The sequence below is a fragment of the Chelonia mydas genome, chromosome 5 (assembly GCF_015237465.2).
Source record: "Chelonia mydas isolate rCheMyd1 chromosome 5, rCheMyd1.pri.v2, whole genome shotgun sequence".
NCBI classification, from domain to species: Eukaryota; Metazoa; Chordata; order Testudines; family Cheloniidae; genus Chelonia; species Chelonia mydas.
Genome location: NC_051245.2, coordinates 77,419,351 through 77,446,593, shown reverse-complemented (window position 1 = coordinate 77,446,593; position 27,243 = coordinate 77,419,351). Strand labels below are relative to the sequence as shown.

Sequence of the window (27,243 nt, the reverse complement as noted above, 5' to 3'; positions counted from 1 at the left end):
TTGGGGTCCGTCCCCCCCCCCCCCCGCGAGTTATCTGAACTGCGGGGTAAGGTGACGCTATTTCATCTACATAATGCCCGCTTCAGTTGCACAAACATCTGTTCAATAGGCCGTCCTTTCAAAAAATTTAGAAAGGTTGACTAATTCAGATAAAGCAGTGGGCGCATTTTTGCAATCTTTCCCAGTGACCATTCCTTGGCTACCTAACAGACCAGCCATTCAGAAGCAATTTTCTTCAGGATGAAATTATGTGCTGACGGTAGCAGATCACTTCCCATAATAACCCTTCCCCCACCCAATGCTAAATACAATCTGTCTCCTACTCACTGTAATAATAACGTGCAAATGACTGTAATTTTGCAGACAAGAAACAGCCCAAAGTGAAACGTGTCTAAACAGAGGTCGATTTTGAAAAATCAGGGCTATTACCTAAATCTGTAAAACACATATTGTAAAAAACCCAGCAACAATGATCTGCGTTAAGTGGTGGGGGAGGGAGAAGTAGCCTCGATGTTGCTGATTTTAAAAGCTTCACTAGCACAAAGTTAAATCATTAAAATAAAGTTTCATGTCACACTCTTTTTTTCACAACCATGTCACAGTATCCATACCAGCTATTATGTGCATAGCAATTTAAAGAACATAGAAGGTAGGAGTAGCCGTGTATTCTTCAGTGTTTACACTGATTTGCATTGCACTGCTGCTTTGGAAGTAGGCACTTTGCAAGCACTTACTTTGTTGGCATAGTGTTGTGTATTGTGAGATGGCCTGTGTAAGAGTCCACACAGCAAACCCTGCTTACATAACGATCATGCTCAAGAATCCCCCTTCTCACCCACCCCTAAGAAGTATTCTCGACTGATTCTTTCACACTATCGTTAAATGCCTTTTCCTACTTATAGTGTACGCAAACTGGTATTTTTTAAAACAATTTCAAATGTTTAATGTCATCAAGGGCCTTCTTGGCAATTACTTTATCTGAGCGAATTAGACCCTTCTCTAGCAGCACCAAAAGGTGATATGTTTTAAAAGAAAGGGAAGGGGAGCATACATCGTTCCTTCCATGCAACTATCCAAACAACATATGGTGTGATGTGTACTCTTTACTCTCAACAAATTTCAGTATAGCTGGGGAAAGGAGAACAGGAGAAGCGACCCATTATTGTAGTTTACGGTCATTAAAATATAGTTTTCATTAGGTTTAAAGACGATCTCAGTTATATGATACATTAGCAATAATTCAGACGTGTTGTGATTCACTATGCGGCCAAAGGGGAAAGAAGTATGCACTCGCCACAGAGAAGAATGGAAAATGTTGTTTATTGCAGCATCAACTCCAGTTTGGTTTTAAAGAACAGACAGAGGCTGTCTAGTGTTTTGGTAAGACAACTAAATCAGAAGTGATTTTTATTCAACCAAATGTTTCTTTAACTGTTACTTCTGAAATGAGAAGGATCTAAAATGTTTACTCATCCGAAAATACTCTACTAAACATCATTTTGATGTTAAGTGTCGACCGTATAAGCACTAATGCACATAATTTGCTCAGTTGGACAAAATCCAAAAGCGTATCTTGTCACATTGTCATCTGTATGCAGTTTTACAAATGTCGTGCTTTAACGTCTTCCCGGAAACTATGATTTGGACAAAATTTTCAATTAGCTATTCAAAGATAAGAAAAGTCCAATATTGATTTTCAGAGTGAGATACTTTACACACACAAATACACACACAGAGGATTTGAAATGAGACATAAATGAAAAATAAAAGCGCACAGTTAGCCAGACTCCAGGGTAGTTAATAGACTTTAATATTAAATTACCCATACAAACTATTATTTTCATGCTAGACCCCATCAACCTCATGATATGTGACCGCAGAGACACATTATCTGGGTTATCAGCCTTTCGTCCTACAGTTAATTCAATTCTCGACAAGACATTCATGTTTGTTGGGTCCCTTCAATGTAGAAATTGTTCTCTGCAGAGTGGGTGGGGGAGGGGCTGTGCCTAGCAAACTGATCAATTTAAGCTGCATAAGGAACGTACTCACGTTTTTTAATCAATTCAAATGCATTTTAAAGAGCATTTGGATCTAAGGCTAAACAAAAGAACTGATTAAGATTTTTTCCCCCTTTTTTGACGCAAGACAAAGCCTGCTAGAAAAGATTTGTGTTACTGATTCTTGTGAAAGGGTGTTGTTCACGTGGTAGTTATATGGTCGCTTGCATTCACAGTTCAGTGCTTGCAGCAGTAAATGAGGAAACTGGAAACAAAAGGGTTACGTGTTTTTTCAACAACAGAGAAACCGCACTGTCTCCTGTAAGTCCTATTGTAAAAATGAACATGAAATAAACTCTGAGGAAGGGACAAGCGTTAGGCTGAGGAATAAGGACAAACCGAACACGCTGCAGTACCTTGAGTGTCTCTCTAACGCTGGGGTGGGTGAGGGGGAGGAATGGAATCCAGTTCTGTTCTTTGCTGAGCCTCCCCTTCTTAAGACATTGTTTGCTTTTCTCCTTCACTAAACATGAAAATGATCGCACTCATGTAACAGCCTCTCTCTCTCGGTTTCGTGTCAAACTGTTACAATTCTGAATGAGGGGGCATTTAAAAACGGAGAGTGAGATTTTAATTTGCCTCTTTGAAACAGAAAAATCATCCATCACTGCTTTGAAAACTGCCTTGAAATTAAATTAAAAAGAAAATGAGGAAGTCCTCCTCCCACTGTGTGAGGCTTGGCTGGGCTGCTCGCCTCCCTATTTGGTTGTCTTGACATAAAATGTTATATAGGATAATGCTGTAATTGAAATGGGAAACATGATTTGTATCTTGCTGCAGCAGGAGGCTGCCTGCTGTAGCACTAAATGTAGTTTGAGGATTGCAAAATACAAGGCTTCTATGTATGTATGCGTGTGTGTGTGTTTCTCCCTTTCACCCCCTTCAGCAGCCGAGAGGAGCAGCTAGCCAATCGGAGAGCCCGGTTTCATAAAAGCTGGTCTCTGATTGGGCAGATGGGAAAGGGCATTGGGAACAAAGAAAAGTCCCTTTCAGGTACAGAGTCTGTGCTTGCTTCACACTCTCCCTTCTCCAGTTCTGATTTCTGCAGCTCACTATTGCAGTAAAGCCAGTTTGTTGTGTAGTGTGTATGTGTGTATATGTGTGTAGGGGGATTTTTATTTTTTTAATTTTGTTTTAAAAAAGAAGGTTCATGAAATCGGGTGCTCTTTTCTTCCAAACACAATAAATCTGTTGAAGAAATTAGATTTTTTTTCCAAAAATAAAAAGCGGCTGCAACAAAAACACACTCAATGCAGTTAGAAGGAAAAGGTCAACTCGATCCAATACAGATCGTAAGTACGGTTGCGTGGTGTGTCTCTAGCACTTAGAGGGGATTTTTTTCATGCGAAGGGGAGTATTATGAGTTTTGTGCATTGAAATAAGGAACTAGTTATTTGTGTTTTAAAACAACAAACAAAAAACCACGAGTAGGCTGAGTTATCTAAGGGATATGAAGGTGAGGAGGGTGAAAGCATTGTAGCTTCTCACACAAATCATACTTGACGGTGCACTCGGCGGGGGGAGGGGGGCGTTTTTACCTTTTTGGGTTTTTTTTTTTTTTAAACTAACCAAGAGGGGAAAATCAAAGTGACACAACTACAAGCCTGCCAGCATATTTTTTCTCTCTCTCCACCCAATCCCCCCTAAAAATCAGCAAGCAACTTGTTAATAGGACCTTAGGGGTACAAAATAGGGTAGTGGAGCAGGAGGTTTTTTTTCTTCTTCTGTCACGTGTTAATACCAATAATGTAATGCTAAAGTAGGGGATAGTGACGCCCATACGTTGTGGTGCAGTGAGCGTTTTTCACCCCCACCCCCCCAAAGCCAGCCATCCCCCAACCAGAATCTACCCTGGGTTTAGAATGGAGACTAACTTGGAAGCTATCAAATGTTTAGTCATGTTTTATATACGAAGATATTAAAACCTTGAAATAACCTCCCCATCCCGTGTCTCTAAACTACTACAAATTGCAGATAACTCGAGGAAAGATTTTATAAGGTGTTTCTCTAAAACATATGCTTTGCCATGGTGTTCAGTACATTTTACTCATTCCTAACTTCAGAGACCCAGTTCGCAGAGAGAAATGTTTCACATTCATAACTTGTAGCTGTGCCAGCAGCAGAAGGGGGAGGGAGAGAAACAGACCTTAAGTTTTTTTTCCCCCTAAAGACCAGATCAGTATTTTCTTGATACGCTTGTCACCCATTTTTGTTCTCACGACAACCAATTGAGCCCTTGATCGTCACGTGATGAGAAAGGCTTGAACTGTAACAAAATCGCTCCTTTTAGATGGTTGGTTGTTGGTAACTCGCCCATCCCCCCTCCTGCCCTAACATTTCCAGCAAACCAGCTCTCCTTTCCAATCCATCAACAATTCATTACAGCTTTTAGCTTCCAAACGCCAGCTAATTAAAAATACTAAGCCAAGCTCCGAGACTATCTGACTTAAAGGCAAAAAGGGGAGGAAGTCATGAGGGGTAATAAATAAAAAGACGATGCAACGTTTGCTGAAACGATAAGGAAAAAATGTATCCTGCAAAAACCCAAAGTCTATTTTATCTCTTTGGTCTCTAATTACTGAATTACTTGCAACATGACTGATTAGCCTGAGCTCCCGGATTTCCCCCGCTCCCCCGGGTAGTTTGGATGCTATTTTTTTTTTTTTACAATATACAAAAGAGAAAAAAAAAGGGGGGGGGGAATCCCCAGATCGTACCCTTGGGAAGATTTACTTAATTTAAAAACACACTCTTTCCTCCACTCCCACGAAATGTTCTGATAACTGGTTTATCAGAACACTGATTTCCCCCTCCCTCTTCTCCGCCCCCCCTTTCCCTCCTCATCCTCCCCCCTTCCTTAAGTTAGTTCAAGAAATCAGATCTGTCAGGACCGGCGGAAAAAATGCCACTTCCCGAGTAACAGGCGGAATCCAGCCCAGATTTTCAGTCCTTTCTTCTTTTTTTCCTTCCTCCCTTTCACTAATTTATCCTGATGTTAGCACATTCTGTCTTGTAACAACCGGACGCCTGTAGGTTTGTTTCATGGGATCATTACTTACTGATCAGGATGGCTCTGAAGTCTGGAGTTGAAGACGGAATGTGAAGTTGGAAAACATTTTAAAATTGTTATTATTATATCTCGGTGCCTGTTAAGAAAAAAACAAACAAAAAACCCTGGTCCTTGATGCTCCTGTTCTGAATGTGAAATATTATCTTCCAGCTTGTAAAGTTGAGGAACAACATTTTTAAGAAAGGAGGAAAACCAACACAAATAAAAGGACTCCTGATCCGTGTGCCAAAATGGGGGGAGATATCTTTTTGAGCGATTATACTGGCTGAGATGTTATTTTGTTTTCTACTTCTTGATCACTTTGCTCTTTAAGTAAAATGAGGCACAGAGTTGTTGCTGAGTCGAGTGGGGACAGCATTTTGATTTGCTGGCTTAATTAAAAAATGATAAAGGATTAAAGGTAAGCAATATGCCTATATATGTATAAATATTGAGACAGTCAACTGTAAAAGGGATAGATCCCTTTAAAAATCGTTTTAACTAAGCTTTGTCAAACACACACTCATTTGCGGTCATTGAGGCCACCTTGGTGCAGATCACTTAAAGTGTATGTCTTAATCAGTTTCCTGTACAGTCAGGAATACTATATTTAACAGAGTGAGCAATTGTGTAACCTAGGAGTGCATTAAAACTGATTTTAGAATTATCTTGGGTATATTTTAAAAAGAAAAGACACTTTTACTCATGAAGATGGATATTTCTCAAGTAAATGCACCATTTAAAGTATAGGTTGTTGATTTTTTTAATGGAAGCTATCTTGTGTTAATGAAAAACAGGCTTCATGCCCCCCGCCCCCCCAAGGTTAAGTAAAATTGGGGTAAAAAATAGTATAGAAAAGTCACAAAACTTCAAGGGTCTGGTTTAAAGCCACAAAATCCAAGGAATGCAGTGAGGGCTGAAGCTGTGTCCTTCCTTTCTGGCTTTTGTGTCTAAGTGGTGGTCCAGGAGCTTATATTACACATGTGCTCCAACAGCTAGTCACCAGCCCTAACTCCGTATGTCCCTGACTTTGTGGATTTAAATCATGTAGTTACGCTGGTTTGTTTTTTTTTATAGATGAGTATTTTAAGAGTGATTATGGATGTTGGGGTACAACTAGATTCAAGCTGTTCACTATAAAATAATCACAAGCAATTGCCTCCTATTTAACAACTTTTAAAACAAAATTAAACGTGGAAACATTGAATGATCTTGCTCCCCCTCTCCTTTGCCCCTTATATTAATCGTATTATATTCTGGTAATATCCAGACAAGAAATATTCGACTTTTCCCCTCCTCACAGGAAAAGGTGGACCTGGACTTCAGGGTATAAACCTAGACATACCAGGGGGAGGAAGATAAGAAGAGTTAAATAATAATTTAAAAAGAAAAGCCCAACGGAGATAAACGAATGTCCCCTCATCTCCAAAGGAAAGTTCATCGGATTTTTATTCTAGAGATCTCATCTTCAGGATGTCAGTGAACACTTCCACTGCAGGCAAAGGTGTGGATCCAAACGCGGTTGATACTTATGACAGTGGCGATGATTGGGAAATCGGTGTTGGAAATTTAATAATCGATTTGGACGCCGATTTGGAGAAGGACAGACAGAAATTTGAGATGAATAATTCCACTAATACCACCACCACCACCACCAGCAGCACCAGCTCCAAGGATTGTGGGGGTCTGGCTTCCAGTGGGGCTAATGCTACCTCAGCCTTAGCTGATGGCCTAAAATTTGCTTCTGTTCAGCCCCCTGCCCCCCAGGGGAATTCCTCTCACAAAGAGACTAGCAAATCAAAAGTGAAAAGGAGTAAAACTTCTAAGGATGCTAATAAATCTCTGCCTTCTGCTGCCTTGTATGGGATTCCTGAGATCAGCAGTGCTGGCAAGAGGCAGGAAGTCCAAGGGCGCCCTGGAGAGGCAACTGGCATGAATTCAGCACTGGGTCAAAGTGTGAGCAGCAACCCAAACGGCAATAATAACAACACCAGCAACAACAACTCTATTGCCTCTTGCGGGAAAAACAAAGAGGAGAAACCAGGTAAAACCCAGGGCAGCAGAGGCTCCAAGCGGGATAAGGATGCGGGGAAATCCAGGAAGGACAAGCAGCATGACCTGCAGCAGGGCCACCCCAACGGTGGGGGTGGCAGCAGTCAAGCTCCCTCTGGGCACCTGTATGGCTTCGGGGCCAAGGGAGGCGGTGGTGGGAGCAACAGCCCCTTCCACTGCGCCTCCTCCACGGTGGGGGAGGTGAGCAAAAGCGCCCCGGATTCAGGGTTAATGGGGAACTCTATTTTGGTAAAGAAGGAAGAGGAGGAGGAGGAGAACCACAGGCGAATCAAGAAATTGAAAACAGAAAAGGTAGGACAAGCTCTTCTTTCCCTAGCTATCTCCCCCCCTGTGTCTATTACAAACTTCCCGCAGCTGTGTTCCTAGCTCCTGTTATTGATGTTATGCGTTTGTGATATACATATAATCTGTGTGTACAAACCCCACTCCCGGACAGAAAATGCTACGTTGGAGTCTTATTTTCGTCCTGTCTTTAATTTCTCTTTCCCCCCTCCCCATCCCCAGTATCTTCCCAAATGTGGCCAAACGTGTGTTTCGTGTTGTTGTGTCTCCTCCTTTGTTTATTTTAAAGGAGAATTCGAAGTGACCCTCCCTGATGGGGCTGTTATTAGTGTAACATTCCGAAGTGATGTTTGCAACCCCCGAGGACACGTGTTTGCAGACCGGAGGCTGGTTTGTGTGTGTGGCTCAGACCTAGCTGCCTGGGTTTTGTTTACTGTCCTTTTTATTGTGCACTCTAGTATAAAAGCGGATGTTCCTTCTGCCAAGGTGGAAAGGAAATTCACATCCTTTCTTCCCACCCTTCTCTTTGGAGTTTAGATTGTGATAGGGAGGAGAGATGCATCTGCAGATACTTTGGCTCTTTCATCCACCCTAGTCTGGGGTCTTTTTGGTATTGGGGGGCTCTTGTGTTTACAACAGCCAAGAGGCCTCGGAAGCTGGCGTGGGGAAAGGGGAGCACTGAGCCAGAAGACACTCAGTGCCTGTAATAATCGGCCTGGAGGAAGGGAGTTGGGGGAGGGGAGTGCACCTTGTACTCTGATATATGTACAAAATATCTTTCTCTCAAATGTGGGGGAACAGTTTTCTCCTGTCAGGGCAGTCTTTCTTATCTGAGCCCTAAAGGTTCTTGGCTGTGAACTTCTTGTTTGCTGAGTGGTTGAAATGTGTGAAAGAAATCAAGTGGTGTGTGTGTGTGTGTGTTTTCCTTTCTGTGTTAATGCATAAAGGATGCTCTCTGTAAGAATAAATGGCCTTGTATTGTTAAGGGAGGGCGGGGAGAGAGCTGGTTTTCTTGGCTATTGTTATTGCTCATTCAGGCAGGTTCTAGTGTCAGCAGCAATTGTTCTATCCAGAGGGCAGAAGGTTTCTTCTCTAGGATCTAGGGGGCTATTGTTGGCCCATAATTAAGAGTCAAATGAATTCTACGGGTTGGGTTAAACAAAGACACCTCCCCCCCCCCCCCAAAAAAAAAAAAAAAAAAAAAAACAACCCAAAACCTTAAGGGTATTAACCTGTGGCATGATTGTCTGGAATTGTTCTTAAATTACCTGCTTTTGCAACTTCCCTGACTAACTTCTAAGTGATGGGAAAACTTTCTGGCTAGTGTTAAGTGTACAGAGTTGTTTACCAGAGTCCAGCTGGATTGAAGTCCTTGGGAAAATTTATGCTATTTACAACATATTATGAGCCTCTTTTTATGTGTCATTGCTGATGTTTAAGATTGTGTAACGTTTCAACAAACTCTTGGGCTATTGATAGGATTAGATTTTGGGGGTTGTGACATTAAATATGTTAAGAAAATGTAAAGATAGATTCAAAAGTCTTGTATGAGGAGAAAATTTGAATTTCGCATTTGTAGGTATTTTGCCACTTTTAGGATAATATATCTACAGGTCAATTTGAATGCTCTGTTTGATTTTTCTAAATACAGATGAGAGAAACTAGGTTGCTTTAATTAATTCACAGGTGTAAATTGCACTCTGATTTACTAAAGGTCTGCTGTCACTCAGAAAGGTGTCCTAAAATCCTATGGTCTTTTTACTAATTTAGGACATACAGTAGACATTTACTTTTGTTACCAGTAGTCTTCAAATTGCAGTTCTCTAATCTGCTTTAACTATCTAGATAAATTGCCCTAATCCAGTCTTCACAATAGTTCTGGTTAAAGAGTCAGAGCCATTTGATTGGATTCAGTGGCTGCCTGGAATGTGGGAGGTACTGCCCTTTTGCAACCCCCTTAGCCTTTTAATCTTTCAGCCAAATGTTCACATTCAACAATTTTGTTTAGCTGGCAATCTGAACATTTCAGTATCTCAAAGGCTTGCTGTCATGGCAACAGAGATTAGAGAGTAGTGTGGTTTCTCAGTTTTTGTGTTCTTTTCACTCTAGTCACACAGGAAATTGTATGAAGAATGAATTCATATACATGCAAGTAATCTTCAGTCAGTGTAATGTAAATGGGATAATAGGTAAATTAAGAACAAACATGTTAGGAGTAGTTTTGAGCCAAAGGTACACCTTATTTTCCAGCTCTTGGCTTTATAGAATTCTCAGAGCTTGCAATTCCACTAACACCCACTGCTGTTGGCACACAGTGACTTTAATATACGCTTCACACGTTAGAGTCCTGCAGTGCTGGCCATTGTCTATCACGCTGGTGCACTGGCTTACTGTTTTAAACAACATCCCTTAGTGTTTCACTCCAGAGAGCAATTTTCTTTAAAGAACGTCTCCTACTTGGCATATGAAAGTAGAACTCACTGCAGACTTTGGTTGCAATTTTAGATCCAGCCTGTAATGCGATCAATGAAACTTCAGTTTTAAAAAAGACTTACAAATCATTCAAGAGAATTATTTTAGGGATTTAAGATTGAATCTTTTTTTTTTTTCTGCTTTGGCTATACACACGTGTATCTATAGATGTGACATGACCAAAAAGCACTGTTGTGACCGTAGATGACTATATAATTTTCAAGCCTGGCTGTTAAAATCAATTTCAAGTTGTTTTAATCTTTTATGAATGAGTTGCTTGGTAAATTTGAATAATATGTTGTTAGATACAAATTAGTTAATGCCCACAAATTTTAAACCTGAGTTTCTTTGTATGGTATTGGAGGATATTTTATTGTTTGTTTACTCTTTGTTAAAAGCTTGGAGTAGATTCCCAAGAGTTGCAGTCACTGTTTAATTTTCACAGTATGCTCAAATGTCTATTTTTGGTCTGTTTATTCTGTTTCCTTACTGCAGAAAGTCATGTAAAACATGATAAATTGGATTTCATGAAGTCTAATTAAATCAATGACTGTGTCCTGCTGGCTCTTTTATGCAAAAACCACAAGTACGTTGTAAAAGTCACCACTCCCCTAATATGTGGATAAAGTCAAAGTATGTTATAATTCTAAGATGTTTGAGCTATATTCATGAAGCTCATTTTGTGGTTAAGACACCAGTGCCATGTCTGAATAGGTAGATTTGACAGGTAGGCTAACCACTCCTAAGATTTTTGGTGTTAAAAGCTGTCCCCTTTCTCCACCCTTTAGGTTTTTTTTAAGGACAATTACTCAGTAAATATTGGTCAACATATACTCTTCACCCATGTTATACTTTTGTAATTTTAATTGCTCTTACACTGAGAAATGTTCAGATTATAAGTAGTAGTATGTCCTAGATTTTGTTTATTGTGTGTGGGGGCTCACAACAGACACTAAAAATAGGAATACTAAGCATAGGCTATGAAAACTTTGTTTAGGGAGGGGGGAAGAAGTTCAGAAAGTCTATATCAACAGTTTTTTATATACATATATATATAAAGTCTAGCTGTTTTCCATCTTTAAAATTAATAAATCTGGTAATATTCCAGAATGGAATTTATTTCTCCTGTATTGGTTTATTGGCTTTCATTAAGACGGCATTTCACATCTGAAAGTTGTCTTCAGTGAATTAACTCACATGTGACTGGCATCATTTATTTTATTCTTCTTGTATAGCTGTTGTTTTTACACTTAATCAGGGAATTCTTGTAAATCACTGAAGAACATGTTCTGATTAATGAGTTTATAGAGATATGCTTTCCATATATTTTGCGCCTTACAAACACTACTTCTTGGGTGTAGTTTATTCACTGTGAAATAAAAGGGCAAAAAGGTCACTTGCTGTAATTAAAGAACAAAGTCCATTGTTGTTTGATAGCAAACTGTTTTGAAAGCTACATAAGGGATTTAGCTGTTAAAATCATTGATAACTATGGGTGTCTAACAATAAGCACAGCTCAAGGTCCTAATGTGCTGTAGTGCTGTCTAGTAATGTGACAGTGCTTTCTGAGCTGGGTGAAGAGGTGTTGCCCTTTGGCTGAGGAAAGCTTTCTGTGTGAACTTGCTGACCTCTTAGAATATGTATGACCAGCTTTGCTATTGAATTCCTGTGCAAGGCTAAAGTAGCATTAAAACAATTGAAGGTGGTCTAGAATGTTTATATCACAAAGTATTGAAGGTGATGAGGTTATTCTGAACTTCAGGCAAATTATATTTCACTTAGGACATCAGTAATTTTACAATTTTAATAACTTCATAAATACCCATTAAAAAGGAAAGGATTGATTGTCCAGATGTCATGAGGTTAAGCATGTTCTCGACGTTAAATGGTTTCACTGCAAGATTGTTTTAATTAGAGTTATATAAAGACTTGTTTTTCCAAAGTAGCATTTTATAGTCCAATAAATGAAATGTATGTTAAAAGTGCTAACCAAAATTCTCCCATAACCACAAAGGTGTTCAATAACCAGAGTCAAGTAACATGGAAAGTACCATCTGTTCCTAGTTTTCAACATAAAGACAAGAATTGAATAGCTGAGATTTACTCATATTTTGACTCCTGCTTTTTTTTAATTACTTAAAAAAGTTCACCTGGAACTTTTTTTTTTTTTGAAACTTTCTGAATTGCAATAATACAAGCAAGACTGTGAAAACACATGTTTGTACGCATATTTTAACCAGTTCCACTTTTATTTAAAGACATTTCCAGAAGTTCAGTCACTGAAGAATTTATTATACTGAATCAGCTCCCGCAGGCAAACACAATGATGGCCATTTCTTCAAAGATCTTATTGTTTAGCTAGAACCTGAATTATTCTGTCAATTTTCCCCAATGAGGGAAAAATCTTTCGAAGGGTAAATTTAGTAAGCTCCTATCAGTTACCAAATTGCATGTGATAAAACCATTAACTAAAAATATCCATGGAGAGACTTTGCTGTTCAAACAAGTGTCCTAAAATTGTTGATAGCTGGACATTTTTTTTTTTAAAAGATACCTTTTAAGTTCTGAACTGTTAGGCAATAAGATTCTTGGCTGCACTATGAGCCCCGGATAAAACATCATCCGGCTTTTGTTTGAGGTCTTTTATTGAAGCTAATGACTGGTCTTGTGCCACCCTGAGATAAATGACATTATCTCTGAGTGGGCTGACAGGAAACAGACATGTTAATGGTGAAGCTGCAGGGAGGATCTGCTATAGTTCTGACAAAAGAGTAAAGCATGGACCCCTGGTTGTGATCATTAACACATAATGCATTCCTGCTTTTCCTGTGGGGGCCATGATAATTGGAAAGCTATTTTATCAACAAGCACTTAAATCATAATCTGAAACTCCTAGTTTCTTTGCATAGTAAAACTTGTGTGTTTTTTGTTAAGAAGCGTGTGCTCTAGTTTTTAAAAGATGCCAGCTCTAGGCTGTATAATATTGACATCTATATGAGAATTTGTGGCCTGCTTTCCATTAATTGAACATGTCTTTTGGATGTTAAGTGTTATGTTCTGCATTTGGACTGTGTTATCCTGGTGATTTGTATTTGTAAAAGTAGATATGAGGCCAAATGCTGCTTGTTTTATTCAAGCAAAAAGTTACATTGACTTCAATGGGAGCAGGATTTATTCTGTGTTTTGTAAAACCTATATATTTATTAGGTTGGTATAAACTGCATTTCTCTATGGAAAAAGGAAAAGTCTTGAAAGGTGGTGTGGGGTGATGGAACTTAATAGTACATATTAGAAAGCTGCGAGCTTGATGTCACTCAAGGATGGATAGGTCTGCTCCTTATCTCTAGGAGCAGGCCTCTTGCTCACCATTTCCAGTGAGAAGGTAAGTGTGTTCCGTGAAGCAAAGGCAAATCTATTCTATTTGAAAGTTTACAGTGCCTGGCTGGTTCTAATGCATCTCCTGTGCACTTCCAACTTGCTTCAGTTTCTGAGACCAAAACGAGGGCATGCTGCAGGTTGGCAGGTCACAGAATGTATACTATACTTCTTTAAATTGTTACACAGAAACCTCAATCAGTTGGAGATTGAGTTGAGAGATAAAGTATGCACTGTGATCCAGGAGCACTTGGCAAAATCCTATGAGAAGTAGAGGTGGGAAATCAGGAGACAAAAGCCATCATTTTTCTGGTGCCCATGCTTGAGCAAGGATGGAAGTGATCCAAATATAGTGCTCTATCATGAAACCTTTATTTCCCTTGAAGCCACTGAGACTATGACTACAAGTAGGGACTACATGTGTGAGTAAAAGTTGCAGGTTTTGACCCAAGGGTTACATCAGAAGATTAGAGTCAATACTATAAAGAAATATGGAGATAAGAGGCTACAGTCAAATATGAAATTAGGCAGAGTGCAGCTAAAAAGATGCGAATTATGTAAGTAATGCCTATATACACCATGCGTGTATGTTCTTTGCAACTCAAGCCCTGTGTATAATTTTTCATCTTGCATACTGTGTTTGGCGTGGTGTTACTGGTGCATATGGCATCTAAGCATGCACTATAGTGGTGCTTGTCAGACCTTACTCAAGATTCCTACCAGACTCTTACCCAAGCTACCAAGGATCACCTGTGGACAAATGATTGGTTTGAGCAAAATAACGTGCAGGAGTTAGACAAAGCCGGGGAGGTAATATCTGTTATTGGACCAAGTTCTGTTGGTGAGGGAGACAAGCTTTTGAGTTTAAACAGAGCTCTTCTTCAGGTCCTGGGACCGAAATGACAATGCTGTATACGTGCAGGAGTTTCCACTATCCCAAAGGCAGGCTAGACTTTTTTCACAGCTACAGTATTTAGGCAGCTGCATACCTACCCTCTAGATACAGTTATTGAATAATCTCTATTACTCTGTTTTACTCCCTTGCATAACTCAAGCAGTAGGCAATGATGCATCTTCTTGACTTGTTCCATGGTACTCAGTTAGTCTCCATGACTATAATCAAGTTTTTGTAGTACTTCAGATTATCTCTTGCCCTCTAGCTGGGATAATTCCTGTTGGACAAAGTCTGTAGAGAGATTTATCAGATGGGAGTGTCAGGTTATTCTGTACTTAATTCATTAAGCACAATACAAGCTTTACCCAATACTTATATAATAACATACAGTTATGCTAGCCAGAATCCTCAACACATCACTGCATTTCTGTGAATGGTTGATGAGCTTGTCCAGGTTCTTATTTGTGCCTTTCCCCCTTAAATTAGAACATCAGGCTAGATCCTTAGATAGATAGTTAGCTCTATTGATTCCCTTACACTACTTGAGGATTTGGCCTATTTATAGTGAAATCTCAGGTCAGCATTGTTATATTGTTAAGGTTTTTAAATAATAAGCATAATTTAGAAATTGTATTTATACACAGATAGGAAAAACAGAGAATATTTCTGTATAGCTGAGGATTGCAAACTCGTGTTTGTTTCCTCTTCATTACTTTTAGAGGATTATCTGAATACATGGCTGTTTAGAATTTAGAAATGGCTACTCTGGTTTTTATCACAGAAGCCATAGGTTCTTTTTTCAGGGCTTGTCAAACTTCTAAGCCATTTTCACTACATTGAAAAATACATTTAGAACAGAATAGTTGATAAATGTGTCCTATTGGTAGTTTCAGAACATGCTAGTGTAAATCATCTGAAGCTGGGTTTAGAATCAAAAGTATTCAAATTTTAAATCAGATGTATTCTTTAATCTTACCCATGAAAAATCAGCAGCTGAGTGCAAGCAATGAATTGCTACTTGAACTATAAAGACTAGTCTAGAACTGCACTGTGCTGTAGCTGAGGTTGCACTAATCATTGTGTTGCAGTTTCTCTTTAATTCAGAGTAAATGGTCTTGGCAATTGGAACAAAGCGTTTACACTTGAAAGAAAGGTTGTAAAACTATTCAGAATGGCGTGACTGACAATTGAGTTGTTTGTATTTTTTATTTTGTGTTTGTGGAAGAGAAAGTTGAAAGAAAAATCAAGAGGGGAGATTGGCACTTTTTTCCTATGGCTGTTGAATTTTGATTAAAATACATTTGGGAATAGATCAGTTAATTTATGGACGCATGTGGTGAATTCTGATGTCTGTCTTGCTTGGATTTACACTTCAGGCTGCACAGTCTTGGTGTCTGTGTCCCTTATAAGTGCTAAAATCCTGGGTCAACACTGTGATTCAAAATACATTATGCTTTAGTGTGAGAGAAGTTTAATAATATTAGTATTCTTATTTAATCTAGGTAGGCAAATACTACTAAACTTGAAAAGAAAGATGTCACCTTTTCCAGCACTTCGCATACACAATGTCTTCAGAGACTCTACAAAGCTAGTGTCCGTTTAAATTTGAAGTTATTTTTCCCAGTAAATTTAAAAAACAAAAAAAGCAGTGCTTTAGGTGAATTTTGAATCCTTTACATGAAATCCTTTCTGGCTCATGGCTACAGACAATTGTGTGGAAAAAATAATTATTGTGAACACTAAAATTGTTCTTGATTTTTGATTTAACTTTTTTCTCATTTTTATGTCTGAATATTATTCACAGGGACTATCCCTGCTTGACAACTGCGTTTTCTGCCTCCTGGGAACCTTCACTGTCAACTAGTAACATAAGAAATATGTGTCCACATGGACATTTTAGGCATATTCCAATCATACCATGTGAATGCAGCTTTTACAGTTAAAAGAACAGATGAAAATATATTGATCATATTTTTTATTTTGCTTAGCAATTTTAAAAAGCTGATGTTCAGGTTGTGGTATTGTCTTATTATGTTAACCAGGAAGCAGATGGCATTGTGCCACAGAAGTATAATTTTACTTAAAGGAACTTTAAAGGTTTTGATGTGTTTTCTTTTCTCTTATTTCCCTGATGGCTTCTTTTTATTGAAGGGTAACTTGAGGAGAGCTGGTAGCAATTTTATAGCCTTCCCATGACAGTTTGAAATAATAGCTTGGTCTTTGGTTGCCAGTCAACTTTCTACTAGTTAGCTTGATTCTGGTTTTTATCATGTGGCAATGGAATATAAAACGTAGATGTTTGTAGTTGGTTCTAAGAAACTGGCTCTTTTTTATGCTTCAATTAGCAATAGAAGACTAAGCTCCAATTGGTCACACTTTTGTAAACTCCTAGAAGTCACCTTCTTTCATCCTTTTGATTAAAGAAAGCTCCCAAGTTTAGGCTCAGTTTCCCAGGAAAGCTTGATGCACATCTGGCCTCTGTTCACACTATACAGTTTAATTTTGCATACTGTTAGTCTTTCACATTAGCCATTGACTTAATTCAGAGGTTTTGTTAAAGTTCTTTCCTACCCAAAAGCACAATCCACTCAAAAAACCACCTTCAGTGATATTTCAGCTATGCTATAATAACCTATGCTAGAAAATGTTCTGACTCTGTCAGAGCAGTACTACGATAGGTGTTTGTTAAATAAACTTAGATTTTATAGTTTTTTGCTGTTTCTTCCACCTCAACCATTTGGAAGAGTCAAAAGCAACTTGTAACCTCCTTTCACGCAGTGTAGAGGTTCCAGACCAAATTATTTTTGGATTTCCTGTCAACTCCTTGGCTGATTTTTATGGATGGCTCATGTTAAAAGTAACAATAATGTTTGAATTGGAAGGGTTTGGTCTTTAGGTTTTTATTCTTCATGGAGAACTGTTTATTTGTGTGTGGTTTGCCACAGTACATGGATAATACTATCAAATCTGGGCTTTATTATAAGCTTATAACTGTAGAGCATCAGCAGTAGTTGTATGTTTCTGGGTTTCATGTCGTTGCTTGTTTTTCTTTTGGGGGGAGGGAAATGAAATTAGATCTATATCTTAGCAACAAAGCGTGAAAATTAGACACACAAACAAATCAGAAATTGACCCCTTTTCTCAATGGGAGTCGGTGGTGATGTTGGAAGTTTTACATAAGATTGGCCAAATAGCTAAGAAGTTGTTAGTTTATTTTTTTTTCCCTGAAGATATATGAAAGATACACCTCGAGTATATTTGAGTATTAATAAATTAATTCTCCCTTGACCGAATGTTATGTGATGTACATATGAAGGTTAAATTGTGCTGAGATCTGGACTCTGAGAAAAATCATTGTGGTCATAATTTGAGCATATCGTATGTTGTTGCTTCACATCATCAATTACTGCGGAAAAAGAAGAAGATATTCAGATTCCCTACTCTTTTAGCTGGTATGAAGGTATAATTTGATATAACTCGGATAATATTGCTTGTTGCTGTAAAAAATAAAAACAAAATATAAAAACACGCTATTGTTTAAAAAAATATAGCAACTAAGCTTTTCAGAATCCAGCTACTTTTGGCCAGTTGTGTACATTTACATTCCTTGTCCAAATCCTTCATCAGCCTTTCCCATGATGCTTCAGCAGATGCCAGACACTGAAGAAGAAGGCAGGCAGCTGTTTCCATTACACCATTGCTATACTCTCCACCATAACTGGTGTATCTTTTTTTTTTCTTCCCCTGTATCCCCCTCTCTTTTAAATACATTTTCCCCACTGACATTTGGGAACTCTGATTTATCTGTCCCCAGGTTATCTTGTCATTGCTAGTATTTTTTGAAAAAAATCTGCTTTTATTTTTTTCCATGAAGAGCCTGATTCTGCATCTCCTGATCATGTTGAGTCTGCAATCCTTACTCGTGTTGAGTAGCAGTTTCCCGCGTTAGTTGTCCCTGGGATTAGTTGCATTAGTAAATACTACTCAACGTGCACATAAATTGCAGAATAGGATCTTAAGTTAATAATTTGATTTATGTCTCTGACAACTGTTGTGTGATTTTTACATTCAGTCTGAATATATACTTTGAACTCTTACACTTTGCTTTTCTACCCGCTCCACTGAAAATAATAGTTTCATAGCTGTAAGCTGCTGTTGCTGAGATATGACCGAGAGAACTGCATGCAGTACAGTGAAGCACATTCATTTTCATCTAGTACCCGTTTATTGCCTTGAGCACTGTAAATCTGTCAGCTCTTCACGATTCTTTCACCTCTTTCTTCATTTGCTCCAGCTTCTAGTTTGACAATGTTCCCCTGAGGCAGAATTCTAATCTGCTTCCAATTAGTTGCAAAATGTGACTGAAATTTCCACATTATGACTGCTGTTTTACTTGCATGCACACATCTAGAAACAAATTAATGCTCTTGAATATTTATTTTTTGAGCCCTTGGATTTACTTTCAGAGGAAAAGTTGCCAACTGTTTTCAAGTGACTTGCAAGGTTTACATTTTCCCTCAAACGCTAATATTTAGCATAGATTTAAAGATGTCCTCTGAATTTAAAAAAACCCACCCATAAACCTCCCCAGCTTTCTGAGATTATTGAAAATGTAGTACATATAGAGAAGTTAAAACTACAGCAATTTCTTTTTATATTTCCTCATTTATAATTATCCTGGCAATTCAAAATATAAGAACACCGATCCTGTGCATAATCAACAACACAGAAATCTTTTTTTCTGATGATTTAAGATATTGTGCAGGAGAAAGAAAATGCTTATTTTCTATTCTTCTTCCGTCAGCTAAGAGTAATTATTTGATTGGTCGAGGAAGAGTCTTAGATTCATCTTATTTCCTGGTGTTGGCAAGATTAAAATAGATATGGCTAATTAAAATCTCCCCACTGTATTTTCCACTGAATGCATCCGATGAAGTGAGCTGTAGCTCACAAAAGCTTATGCTCAAATAAATTGGTTAGTCTCTAAGGTGCCGCAAGTACTCCTTTTCTTTTTGTGGATACAGACTAACACGGCTGCTACTCTGAAACCTGTTAAAATGTGAGTGTTTCCCTTTTAAATGTATATTGTAATGGATAGGATGTGATCCTGCAAACTTCTCTGGCAACAGTACTTATACTCACGTGAGTAGTTCAGTTAGGACTTCTGCGCTTATAATAGGGCCACTTGGATGAGTAGGAAATAGTGCCATAAAGACTTTCAGAACTAGACCTTAATTTGTGGGGCATTTAGGATTGGGGGAAGCACAGGAACCTAAAACTCTAAAGGACCCCAATGTGCAGACCTTGTTTAGGCAAAACTCCCATTGACATTCCCACCATATTGCATTTCCACCTCACTGTATTATATCTCTAGTAGCATATCTGGAGAAATGCTGTGTATTTAACTCAAGTACACCGGTAGCTAAATTTATAGGTGCAAATGTTTAGTAGAGCTTAGCACTCTACAGCTTGGCAGATTGATGTCAGCAGCTGTAATAGACTTTAAATAGGCTTGCAGAATTTCATTGAAAGTAAATTGCTGAAGTTGATATTGCTAAGTACCTGTCATTTCTAAATGAGATTTGCACCTGTAAATTGAGCTATTGGTACACTATCAACAATTCTATTATTTATGGACATGAAAATGTAAAAAATAATTAAATTTCATTAGCTACCCTACGCTTATGTAGTAGCATATCACCATCACACTCTCTTTTCTGTCAGTTCATATAAACATGAATGTAGATACCCACATATACACAATATCTTTGGGCTCATGAAAAATCTTTGGAGAAACTGATTTTCATTCAGCAGGAAATGGTTAAAATAGAGGCAAAGGAAGATGACCTTGATATTACTCAGTTTCTCTTGGATCATAAAGCTCTGATATGAGACTCCTGATATAAAGATTGGAAACCTATTTTTTTTTTATTTTGCTTACTCCAGTAACTTCCAATGATGCACATCACCTTTTTATGAGGAAACAATATTGGCACACATTGTGAAATGCTCCAGCAACATTTTTTAAAAATGAAACATCAGAAGTCTCTGAGCTTCAATACTAATTCCAGGATAAATTGCATTTGCTATGATTTGTCAATTGTTAAGAAGAAAGTGCACAGACAATTAAAATTCAAGTGGAATGCATGTATTTGCAATATACAATAACTGACTTAAAGAAATCCAAAGTGCATAACCAGGGTCAGCACATTTAAAAGTATTATTAATTTTGCAGGCAAAAGCCACGGTGCTTCTGAGAAGCATTAAATGCTTTTGTTGATGGCTTATAGTTTTATAAACTCTAAATGAGCTTATTGCCTTTTAACCATCATGAGCACTAAATAACAGAAGAACCTATGAGCCTCCACATTGGACAGCAGCCAAGCAGCCACAGAAAGGGAAAAAGAAATGAATGGTTTAATTGTAGAGCAAATCATTTGTTTACAGATTAAGACCTATTTGGTAGCCAAGTTCTATGGACCAGGAGGTGAAAGAATGAGACCCTGAGGTACAGGAAATGAATGTCTGGCTTTATATTTTGTGACCATGTTCTGCTGTTTTTACCCCCTCCTAAACCAGAGAAGGCAAGGAAAAAATGAATTGTTTAATGGTGAGGACTGCTGAGCAAAGTGCACATATTTAAAAACAACAAAAGGGTGGGGGAAGGGAAGTGTCGGTATGCCTTTGCAGTCTGACAGGAACCTGACAACTCGAGCTACTTCCAGCTAAGGGGCACCAGTTGTTGGCAAGAAGAGCTTGCCTCTTTTGTTCGCCTGAATTTAAAAAGAGAGAGGGAGAGAGGAGAAATACCTCTGCTAATCTGAACAAACATAATACAGTCTCTCGAACCTGTCTCCCTGAAATGCAATTTGGCCTGCTCACAGAACCTTTAAAAAAAAAAAAAAAGTTGTGTAAATGGGTCTTTGTTTCAATATCGTAATTCATTAGTGGCCAGTGCTAATGGTCAGCAAGGCTGTGGTTACTGCTTTATTGCTATACCTTTTTTTTTTTTTTTTTTTTTTTTTAAAGACCAGTTGACTGGTGGCTTGTGAATTTCAGGACATCATTTTCATGACTCACTGGGAGTTGCCCTACCAAGCCCCGCCCTACCAAATGGGAGTCTTGATAGGGCAACTCCCATCTTTTCATATGCTGTGTATTTATACCTCTACTGTATTTTCCACTCCATGCATCTAATGAAGTGGGTTTTAGCCCACAAAAGCTTATGCCCAAATAAATTTGTTGGTCTCTAGGGTGCCACAAGGACTCCTCATTGTTTTTGCTGATACAGACTAACACGGCTACCACTCTGAAACCTGTTAGTATGTGGTGAGCTATCCTGAGGTAAAAACACAATGAAGATAAGACAGTTTTAGTTTTACCATGCAGTAAACTAGGCAAGGTCATCGCTATACACCTTGCCTACCCTCACAGTAAAACTCAAGTGCTTTTTCTTCATTGTGTTTTTACTTCAAAAATAGCTGACATTCTGCAGCCTTCTGACACCCAGGGAAGCTTAAAACACCGAGGACAAAGGGGTGGATTCCTTCACAGTAGTCTGGTGACCTGCTGGCAGGGAGATAGTTAAGCTGAAGTAAATAATACATCTTCTTTAACAGTGAAGATGTTGCCTGAGATAGGCATTGAATTAGGGAGGCAGTAAACTAATTTGCTTCCATGTGTACGTACCCAGAGTGCACAGTTCCATGGCTACAATTTGGAGGATGGAACAATTGACTTTTCCGATAATTTAAGCCCCAGTCCAGCAATCAGATCTGCATGGGCATGATCCTTGCATCCAGACAGAGCTCTTCACTAAGGCTCTGTTCAGGCCTGCCTCCAGGTTTAGGGCCTTAGTTGATTCAAATATTTCAGCAAATTTTGACTGGTACTCTCCGCTGTTATTCTTAATCTGTAGGATGTTGTGTAAATACATTTTACTGTGTACTCTTAGGGTGGATTTTCAAAGCCACGTCAAAGGGAATTGAATTGGGCATTCAGATCTCTCAGACAGCTTTGAAAATTTCAACCATAAAAAAGCTGTTCTGCATCCTTCGCTGCTGTCATGGTTCCATAAAAATCATTCTGATGGGTTTGGTTTGCCCACCGGACTCTGAGTGGTATTCAGTACTAGAGGATGTTACACATAAGGGCTTGTTTACATGCAGAGTTGAACTGGTTTAACTTAAGGGGCGATTTTAAACCAGTTGACTTTAACTGGTGCAAAAGGTTGTGTGGGAACTCTTACTTCCGTTTAAACCTGATTCCAATTGATCTTAAGCTGATTTTAAATACAGCCTTTTAAACTGAAATAGTGTCCATGTAGGGGTTTGCATGTATTTAGTTAAACTGTGTTAATTAAACTAGTGCAAGTTTGTATGTCGACAAGGTCTAAGATACATTTTTTCTGTATCACATTCTGTTGCATTTGAGATATAATTGAAATATTTATTGTAATGTATACTTGCAAGGAGAAAAGGTTGTACATGTGACCTTAATTGTGGCATTTCCTGACTTCTGAGTGCTTAGCTATGCAACCTTAACTTTCACTTAACATACTCTTCTTAATGGAATACTGTCTATTGTTATAATTTTAAATATTTTCCCTCTCAATTCTGTTACAAATAAACACATAAGGGAAATAGTCAGTGATGTGTGTTATTAAAGTACTTGTACTTAACAGAATTATAGTCTACTTATGAACAAGAGGCTTCCTATTAAGATGGTGTTTTCAATATTAGCTTCCACCTATGTATATAATTAAGAGACGACATACCCTAAAAGACATAAAGTTATACTCCAAATCACAGGCCATTTCTCAAATTGCATTTAGGGATTGATCTTGCTCCCTTTGGAAGCATTCGCAACACAAGCACTGACTCACTGGGAGCAGAACTGAGCCCTAAATATAATCTGAGAAATGATCTGTTATGCGCGGCATAATTATATGCATTTTTGTGTATGGGTATAAATCCTAGGTTTTTTTCCTTGGCAATGAAAGGGATATTTTCTTCTGGAACATTAAAACTACAGTCTGTTACCGGATATGTACTTGGTACAAGGAGCTTTGACATCATGTGTTAAATGATTGAAAGCAATGTTCTAAGTGACCCTTAAGGAACCTTTCCTTACTTTATGTTCTGGTATTGTGATCTTGTTCACATTGTACTTTGAAATGTGTATGATATTACTGGCAAGTTATCATGATAGCCAGTGATTGAATGGGTTTTTTTTCAGTTTATTTTTGCAAGCATGTCCTCAAAGTGGTGATATTTTTTGCAGCCAGTTACATATTTTTAATACCATTTGTTGTTATTGATGCTTCCAACAATATGCAAATGGGCTTTCATCATGCTACATGGTAAAATACTATTACTGAAGATATAAGGCATAGTTTCTTAAGCTCAGAGGGCAAAGTTCACAAGGCTTCCATTAACTTCTAATGGCCCAAATTCATCCCAGGCTTATGTTTAATTTCTAACAAAACAATAAAGTATGTACAAAGGTATGTTTGTTTTATTAATAATACCATGTGGCTAAGTGATACATAAAAGTTAGTCTATCTTGTATATTTCTGTCTGGAAGAGACAAAGAGGAAAAATAAGAAATATTCCCTTGGATATAGGGCCAGTGAAGTCAAAGGAAGTTTTGCTCTTGATTTCAATGGGAGCAGGTTTTTGCCCTTTTAAGTTACTTGACCTAGGGATTTTTGGAAATTCATTATGCTCTCAACTTTGGTTTGCTTTGGGAGCCAAAGGGCTGGTAAAATAGCTGAGAAAAACAGAGGAAGTTGCGGACATAGATCCAACTCATTAAGATAAAAATGGATGATGATGATGATTATGGCAGCTTTAAAGTTTTTTGGGGGGAGGTGGAGGGGGTCTTAAAACTGTGTTTAACAAATTTTAATCCTTCCAAGAAAACCCTTGTGAATATAGTGGTACCTCCAGAAGTTGAAAGGAGTGATTTGAACTACCAAAATAACCCACATGGTAAATATCACACAGGAGATGAAGCTTTGGTGATTTTTGAATTGCTGAGTTTAAGGTACGACTACAGCAAAAGTGTATGAGAGAGCTCTGTGTGTGTGAGAGTGAAAGAGAGAGTTGCCCACACACAAGTAATGACACTGAGGTCACTGGTGTTACTCATATGAGTAGGGACTACTTCTGTGAATAAGGTTGCAGCGCCAAATTTATTCATTCTCATATTTTCCTTTTTTGTCCTTGAGAAAGTCCGCTGAAGCGTAAAACTGAGTGCCAACAGTTTCTTGTACAGAAATCCTTTTTTGCATAAATAGGCTATTTTATTTTAGTCATGGCTCAATGCCTAATGGTGTTTCTCTGAGAAGTCAAGTTATGAACAGGAGAGGAGACCTTTGTTGTTTTGAGATTAATTGAATCTCACTCATCTAAATTACAGGTTTACAAATGTTTAATTTAAATATATCCCTAACCCACATTAACTACTGGGGTTGGATCAATCTGAGCTTGGGTGGCTAGCCTGAGCCTCCACCAATGCAGCAGTGACCATGCTAATATCTTTAGTATGCTAGCTCAAGCACCGCAAGTGTGAGTCTGTCTTCTCAGGCTGGGAGGCTCACATCCAGGTTCAGTGTAAGTGTACCCTGAGTTAACAATAAGGAGAGGAAGGTTGGTTTGTCCAATAGTTAGGGTGCTAGTCCGGATCTCAGAATGTCCATTTTAATCCCCGCTCTGCCACAAACTTCCTGTGTGATCTCAAGCAAGTCTGAGTGTGACTCCGTTTACTATCTTTAAAATGGAGATAATAGTACTTCCCTACTTCACAGGTGTGTTGTGAGGATAGATCTATTAAAGGTTGTGAGCCACTCACATAGGATGATATTGGGGACCATATAAGTACCAACAGGGGAAAGCAATCCATTATGTGACTGATTAATCTGGCACAGGCTGCGTTCTTCCGAGAGTCAAGGAGAGTACGTTCCCTGACATCATCCATCTATAGCAGACTTTCATGAGATGAGGATTTGGGTGGGACGCAACTGTCAAACTAGTTGTGGGGCCATGTGGAAGGAAAAGGGAGATAATATGAAATACTCTTTTCTCTTTCCATACAGCTTTCTCTGTCCCTTCCACAATGGGCCCTATGGAGAAAGGGGTACTGTCAGGGGGAGGAATGAGCCACTTAAAGCAGCTTGTTTCCTTTCTTCACAAACTAAAATCTGTATGAAATATGAATGAATACTGCCTAGAGCAGCATTAACTCCTCCTCTGGGCGCCTTCAGAGCAGCCATAGGCTAGTCTTCACTGTGTGCCTTGTCTCCACTAGGATTTTACAGCACTGTAGCTAACACACTTTAGATATTCCAAAGTAGGAACACACCCTTTGGGAATGAAGACCATTTAAGACATAGATTGCAGACAGTGGCTAATTGCTGGGGGCAGGGCAGGGGACACTGTACAATGGTCCTTCTTGTGACTGTCTAATTCTGTGGCTTTTTCTGGCCGTACCCCAACATGCTGTTGCCACTCCTGCAGATCAGGGATGCAGTATCACAGCTGCCCTTTCAAGCCCAGGGACACTTTGAATTAATTTGTTTCCCTCAGTGTGTTTTCACACTGGAGAGGAACATATGGTATGAACTAATTACAGAAGAGTTCGTTTCTCTTCAGTACTTCAACACTTTCGTATAGATGCTTGTGCCTCTAGTAACCTGGACTCCAAGCTGCTTTCATCTCACTGGGGTTTACAAGAAGCATTATCTATGTATATCACCAGTGACTCTCTTTTTAGAACTATGAGCCAAAAGCAAAACACATTCTTTCCCTGGTTATAGTTAACCTCCAGCTGAACTCTGACAGTTTAAACTGGCACCAGCCCATCTCTCTATTCTAGAACTTCCTCTTCCAAATGTATACAAAAAGGTATCCTGAAAGTTACCACAGTGACGACTGATGTCACTTTTTGGACTGTGGAAACCACAGCTAATTTAAGTGATCTGACATGGGATCTTTCCTGTAGTCCTTCACCTGGAGAGTAAATGTTGAAAGAACTGCCAGGCTGTTTTATTGTCTTAACCCAGTTCAAGAACTAAAGAAATGTAATAATAAGGCATAGAAATCTGGTGTGCGGTGACCTATAGTTTCCTCCATTTTACTTGGGCTTGAATGTGTGTACATAATTGAGATTATTTTGCTGTGGTGGGTGTGGCTGTAACTCTCAGCACTGAATATAGCAGTTACTTTTTCAGCTTGCCCACAAAGTCTGTGACTGATTTTAGTGAATGTTAAGATTTTTGCCCATATGTTTGGCTTTGATTGTGGAACTGTTTCAAAGTACAATGAAATAATGTTCCATTTCCAAAATTTTAACCTCTGAAAAAGTCACTGTATATCCGTTAATAAATGGCATCATTTTAGATAGATAAACATTGTGATTAAATCAAAATCATGACATTAATTAAAATGTGTGTATTATATTTTAATATAACTGTCTGACCTCATACAATTAATACACTACTCTGTGTTTGTGCTATACTTAACTAGAAATTAAAACCTAATAAAGGAGTATATTAGTGAAGCTAACTATAGGGGAGTCCTTTCACTGCCTTTCATTTGGTCCTGCTATCTGTTGTTTGTAATAACATTTAAATATTTCCTCCCCAATCATTTCTATTAAAATAGACTTGGTATTGACTGGGAACTTTAGTTCACAGTTTAGCAGTTCTTTACTGCCCATATTGTTCTTTAAAGCACAAGGATAGCCTAAAATGGCTGCAGATTATGATGTATGGCTGCTCTTGTGAAACTGCAGCTGTGACTCTAAAAGAGGATGTAACCATGCAGAATCGCTCTTTGAGATGGTCATTAGCACTGCATAAGTACAAGCCTCTTTTTCAGATAGCATTTACTCTTCACGGTTCCTCTGCTGGTATTTGATGGCAATGTCATTTGCCAAGCACTGAATAACAATGAAGGTTTTGCTGAAGTACAGTATTCTGAACTAGTCCTTTTTAAAGCTGTTTAAGTGCTTAATTTTTTGTTTGACTGCTCCTT

General features: G+C 38.5%; 1 protein-coding gene across 4 annotated transcripts in view; it reads left to right on the top strand.

Annotated features, from left to right (window-relative positions):
- Positions 1-3,049: 3,049 nt before the first annotated feature.
- ZNF608 (zinc finger protein 608) overlaps positions 3,050-27,243 on the top strand; it is a 102,917-nt gene continuing 78,723 nt past the window's right edge. For 2 of the 4 annotated variants that reach the window (XM_037901640.2, XM_027823266.3), the window contains exons 1-2: positions 3,059-5,530; positions 6,413-7,473. In XM_037901640.2, the coding sequence (XP_037757568.1) occupies positions 6,583-7,473 (891 nt within the window). In that variant the 5' untranslated portion in view covers positions 3,059-5,530; positions 6,413-6,582. Of the gene's footprint in view, positions 5,531-6,412; positions 7,474-27,243 lie in introns of all 4 variants that reach the window. The other 2 variants (XM_007060862.3, XM_027823265.3) reach the window with 2 other exon arrangements.